The sequence below is a fragment of the Dendropsophus ebraccatus genome, chromosome 1 (genome assembly GCF_027789765.1).
Source record: "Dendropsophus ebraccatus isolate aDenEbr1 chromosome 1, aDenEbr1.pat, whole genome shotgun sequence".
Lineage (NCBI taxonomy): Eukaryota > Metazoa > Chordata > Amphibia > Anura > Hylidae > Dendropsophus > Dendropsophus ebraccatus.
The window spans coordinates 27,829,958-27,835,957 of record NC_091454.1 but is presented as its reverse complement, the minus strand read 5'-3'; the positions used below and the strand labels follow the sequence as shown (position 1 = coordinate 27,835,957).

Here is a 6,000-nt window from a genome sequence, read left to right as displayed (position 1 = left end):
TATCCATATACTACAAGCATATAGCACCATGGCCATACTGCAACCCACAGATAAAATATATACGGTAAATACTTCCATACTTTTCATATAATGCTGCCACATACAATATCCAAATAATAACTTCCCGTCATTATGCTATTACATGCCCAAATACCACCACTTTACACAGCTATATAATACTGAATAATTATAATATAGGGCGGTAAAAAGATTATTGGTGGCTTTCCCGGTAGTCTATGACAAAGAGGTTGTAGTGGTTATGACTTAATGGGAATGTAATCGCCAAGATTTTTCGAATCTGGTTCTATTTTCTCAAAGTAATTTTTCTTCTTTTCATTTTTTTTTTTTGTACATTGTCACGGGAGCAGCCAGGAGCATGCTGGGAGCAACTGTGACACGCTATGTAATAGTCATCAGTCTTATAAGGGTTTGGACCCAAGTGTGCTTAAGGTTCATTCATCTCTAGTGTTCATATATCAACTTAATGGAACGCCATTAAAAGAACAAAATGGTGGACACTGACCGACTTATTTTTTATCATGGTGTCCATCATTTTATCTATGAAACTAGTCAATTGGTATTCTGCTTAAACACAACTTTTCATATGTTGCTGCTTATGATGAGACTATGATGTGATCTATTTGGTCTCCTTCTCCCAGTTCAGGGTTTTCTGCTAAAGACACAAAAAAGTGTGTGAGGGCTTATCTTCATCTCCCCCCCTCCCTTCCGAAAGGCCCTGGCCTGCTGTGTCGGCAAGGGAGGGATAATCACATTGAGTTCATTAGCAACTTGACCTCAGGATAACCTTCCCAGTATTACAAAGAAGCTACAAAGTTGCTGATATGGCCAGCCAGGGACTTGTTTACATCAGCTGTCTCAGAAGTGAGGGGGGAGGAGGGAGACTGAGAGAAAAGCTCACACACAGCTTTTTGTGTCTTCGGCAGAAAGCAGCAGCTCAGAACTGGGGGAAGGAGACTGAATAGATAATAACAAGTATGGAAGGAATTGTTAGTCTCACCATGGGCAGCAACATATCAAAACCCTTTGAACTTTTAACAAAATATGTTATAAGCAGAGATGAGCAAACCGGGTTCGGGTTCGAGTCCATCCGAACCCGAACGTTCGGCATTTGATTAGCTGGGGCTGCTGAACTTGGATAAAGCTCTAAGGTTGTCTGGAAAACATGGATACAGCCAATGACTATATATCCATGATTTCCACATAGCCTTAGGGCTTTATCCAACTTCAGCAGCCACCCGCCATCAGGTTTGGATGGACTCGAGCATGCTCAAGGTTCACTCGGCTCTAGTTATAAGCCTCCAACATGTGATCACACACCTTTAACCAATGTTACATTGTAGTGATGATATATATATTTTTTCATACACTTTTACTAACAAAGAAAAGTGACGAGATCCTCTCCAATCCAGATAGTAACAGTGCACAATTTTATTTTATTTCTCTTAGAGATGTATTCAAGAAATCAATAAAAAATACAAATGACGACAATTGTTTTGTAACATATCCCAGTGTATATAACAGAGAAACTTGTGGGACTTTATGGCAAATTTTGTTAAATAGTAAAAGTATTTGAATGGTTCAGAAAATAAAAGCGATTCCGCCAAAAATCCACTAACAGATCAAAATATACAGAAACATTTACTCGAGAGCAGGAAGAGATTTTTTTATATGCAAAAATCTTGTAACCGTGGAAAAAAAAAAAAAAGACAAAAAAAGGCAAACAAAAACTTTTTTCTATCTGCTACAGCTGTTTGTTTTCACAGGAAATAAATTAAAATCTTTGTTCCTCTCATTATGTGATACAGCATTATGGCCAGTGAACAATTTCTAGAAGAGCTGAGAAATAATAGATGATGGAACGACTTACCACTGGTGTCCTGAAGAAGAAGATGTTCCCAGATACTCACCATACAATAGTCACTCACTGTGTACGGTACAGGACATTGCACATGTACTGGATTCCTCTTTTGCAACATGTTGCAAAGCTGCAGGTTTTGGAATCCCTGCCCTAAAGGTAGAGGTGTTCAGCATATGTCTCTTCAGTTCTTGCTAATTACATCTCTAAGCACACGCAGGGAGCTGTAGTTTTGCAGCAGTTGGAGAGCCACATGTTTGACCTCAATGCTTTACAGTCTTGCTAAATAATTTACTATAATTGCATGTTTACAGCTTTTATCCAGACCTATATGTCTCCATGGTAACAGACTACAAACTGTGTAGTCTGACACAGCAATTATGCTTATTTCCATCTCTCCTCTAATTCCTCATAATATACATTTAATCGGCAGAGTATAGCTGCAGGATCAGACTACTTGGGGGGGTTGTTTATAGTGTGTTACCTTTGAGACATATAGATCTGCAGAGGAGCTGTAGACACGAAACAACAGGAGATAATTATTTAAGAAATTCCTTAATTTTTATATATTAGATGCACTGAATTTTTTCTCATGTAAAAGGGTTGTATATTTTTGGCCACTTTCTATAATAATCAATAAAGTCTTCTCCTTGGAAGTATCCTGTACAGGCACCATATTTTATATAAAGCTACATGTAAAGTACACATCCAAGATATGCCAGATTGCATATTACCTCACCAGCAAATTGAAAACCAGGTACTTGTCAAATACATATGACTTTAGAATTGAACGTATTTCTCAAGACCACGTTCTCTATAGTAGAGGAACAAAAAAGAAATAAAATAAAAGAGTAGTCATCTTATAGAGCTTATTTTAAAAAAAAAACAAAAAAAACTAAAAACACCTTTAGCCAATTCAACTCTGAAAGAGCCTGACAGGCAGGTAAGCCAGACACCACCAAAGGAGTTGGTAATGGAAAAATTAGGCATTATGTAGTATGTGTATATACCCCCTCTCAATCCATCGGCACATGAGTACACATCGACACGTACATCCAATGCAGAAAGCAATGCTTTGGTGTCCATCGTTTACTAATATTGTGCTTTCCATGGAGGACGACTGTTTTAGAAAATCCGCCCTCAAAGACTGGGCAAAAGTGGGCCACCAACAAAGGCTTCATTTGGTCTCTAAACACCATGGGTGGATGTGGCAGCAGGTGACCTGACTGTAGACAGGGTCCTCTTCATGAGCAGCAGAGCATTCTGGGAGTCCTGAGCGGTTGGGCACCACATCAGCTCTTCTCCAGTTGCACTTGGTGGGGTAATTTGGAAAATGTATCTGCTTCTATCCAAGACTGACCTTAAGCAGTGCTCCCGTGACCGCAGGACTACAGGGGAGGAGTCAGGGCAGAGCAGCACAAAAAGTTCAAGGAGCCCAATAGTTTGACAGCTTGGTCCATAGATCAATCCGCTTTCTTAATAAATATCTGTTCAGGAACATAAATCGCTAATTAAACACTGACATTACATTACTGTAGCGTTTATAGGCAAAAACAATAAAAAAAAAAAAAAGTGCTGAAAAATTTTACAACTTTCCAATATAGTTTCCCTATCAATCCTATGAAAGATACCAGCTTCTTGTCACTGTATAGGGGCCTTTGTCATATGATGCAGGATTGAAAGCAAGCAGAGATCTTTAGAACAGATATAAAAATTATATTGGAAAATCGAAAAAGTCATATGGATGGCTGTGATAGGAAAAGATATTTGGAGCAGTATCTGAACATGATCGGTGCATATCTAGACAAATCCATGAAAGATGCTTCAAGGGAATCTGTTGTCTCTATATCATGCTCAGAGTTTAAAGGGGTAGTGCGGCGTTTAAAAATTATTCACTAAATAACACACATTACAAAGTTATACAACTTTGTAATGTGTGTTATTTAAGTGAATGGCCCCCTTCCCCGTGTTCCCCCCCCACCCCCGTAAATGTGGTGCAGTATACTCACCAGATTACCGTCGACCCCAGCCGCCATCTTGGGTTGAACAACATCATCTTCGGGAGGCCGGCCGGACCGCTCCAGCCGTCCCTCATGCCGGACCCCCTCTGCTGCGTCATCAGCTGCTCAGACGCGATTGGCTGAGCACAGTTATGCTCAGCCAATCGCGGCAGAGGGGGGCCGGCTGGAGCAGTCCGGACGGCCTCCCGAAGATGACGTCGTTCGCCGGGGTCAACGGTAATCTGGTACTGCACCACACTTCCAGGGGTGGGGGTGGGGGAACACGTTCAAGGGGGTCATTCACTTACATAACACACATAACAAAGTTGTATAACTTTGTAATGTGTGTTGTTTAGTGAATAATTTTTAAACGCTGCACTACCTCTTTAAGTATTAGGGAGGCAGTGCTGAGCTGCAGCATGCATGCCTCCTTCTTCCCTTTACCTGCCTTTACTTATTGACATAGTTGGCTCAAGACTGGAAACTGCGCCCTCTATGTCAATCAGTTGAGGGAGGGGTGCGACTCCTCCTTGACACTTGCACAGTGAGCATGAAAAAGAGGATTAGTGATAAGCTAACCTCGGGTTTGTCCGAGCTCGAACTCTCTGCATTTTATTATTTGTGGCTGAAGAAGTTGAATCCAGCCCCGGGGAGTCCCTGAAGACATGGATACATCCTATCACTGTATCCATGTTTTCCAGGTAGCCTTAGGGCTGCATCTAACTACTTCAGACAACGGTAATCAAATAGTTCAGGCTCGGATGAATCTGAACATGCCTAAAGTTAGCTCATCTCTAGTCTTGATCGGACTTGAGGAAACTGGGGTTAGGCAACTTCTCCAAACAAAATGAGACAAACTGAATTTAGTTACAACTGTACTATAAATGCTCCATTAAAGTCAATGGACCCACCACGAATACAGATACCAGATAACATCCATCCCTCGTCATACCTCACTTAAAATGACCCACACTGGAGAATCTGTTTGAATAGAGAGACGCAGCGCCTCTAGTGGCCCAAATGAAGAATCCACCTCTCCTTCAGCTATGCCCTTATTGAATGATCCTAAAGATGAAGCAGAGATGAAACTCAGCACATAAACTAGAACAGTAAACAAATGATGATAATATTATTTACTCTGACGGCCTGAATTCCTCCATTAGCGCCTGTAATCCTTCACCTCAAGCCATTTATAAACATAATAAGATTTGACTTCATTACGGAATATTAAGGAACCAATCACAGTTATTACCCTATCATCAATATTACAGCTGGCAATACGCTCTATACCGTGACTTCTGATGTCAAAATTTAATTAAGAAAGTTCCCCTTTAATGTTATAAATGTAATTACTGATATTAGAAGTTTCTATTATTAAAAACATCCATCACATTACATCTACTTTTAGCAATGGCAGGGTGGCTAGCTTGTAAGGTAAAGACTGATCTGTCCTTATATACTGTATACTAAGATTGTCATATATATTAGATTTAAAGTGATACCGTCACTCCAAAAATATTTTGACAAGTCAGAAGTTTCCACTTAACCTAATAGTAACGCTTAAGATAAGCCAATTTCAGTGAGATCTGCTAACCACTTAATGTGTATGGAGCTTCTCAAATTTGAACCAGATCCCTTGGTCCTTAGAAAGAGAAGCCACTGCCAGAGTACATGTATGCTGGGCCACGTGTAACACGTGCATGGCAGTATAGCTGTCAGCTGAGCAAATGCTTTCTTGACGGCTATCTACAAGGGTAGTTTGTGCTAAATATGCTGAGTGTTACAATAAAAGTGTTATATAACATGTAATATAGACAGGGACCCTGTTGATCTAAGTCACCTTCTTGGTGAAAACAAATAGTACCTAAGCCCTATGTAACAGTGCAGTAGAGTGAATACTGTGACCATGCTTATAAATAGTTATAGAACTACAGATATGAAAAGGTTAATAACATCTTTTGTGGTGCTTCCTGTGAGGTCTCGGGTTTCTTATTGCACCTTCTTCAGGTGCGGGTGGTCACCAGGTCACGGCTTTACTCATACAGTTGATTATTCCCTACTGTGTCCTTATATTGTTTTTTTTTTATTGGATTTTATTTATTTTATTATTTTGCAAATATTTTA

At 40.0% G+C, this 6,000-nt stretch overlaps 1 protein-coding gene across 2 annotated transcripts in view; it reads right to left on the bottom strand.

The window, feature by feature from the left end:
* Positions 1-1,431: 1,431 nt before the first annotated feature.
* Positions 1,432-6,000, bottom strand: part of MGAT4B (alpha-1,3-mannosyl-glycoprotein 4-beta-N-acetylglucosaminyltransferase B) — a 283,704-nt gene continuing 279,135 nt past the window's right edge. For both annotated transcript variants that reach the window (XM_069969165.1, XM_069969166.1), the window contains exons 14-15: positions 4,829-4,941; positions 1,432-3,363 (exon numbers count right to left, since the gene is read on the bottom strand). In XM_069969165.1, coding sequence (XP_069825266.1) covers positions 3,340-3,363; positions 4,829-4,941 — 137 coding nt within the window. In that variant the 3' untranslated portion in view covers positions 1,432-3,339. The remainder of the gene's footprint in view (positions 3,364-4,828; positions 4,942-6,000) is intronic.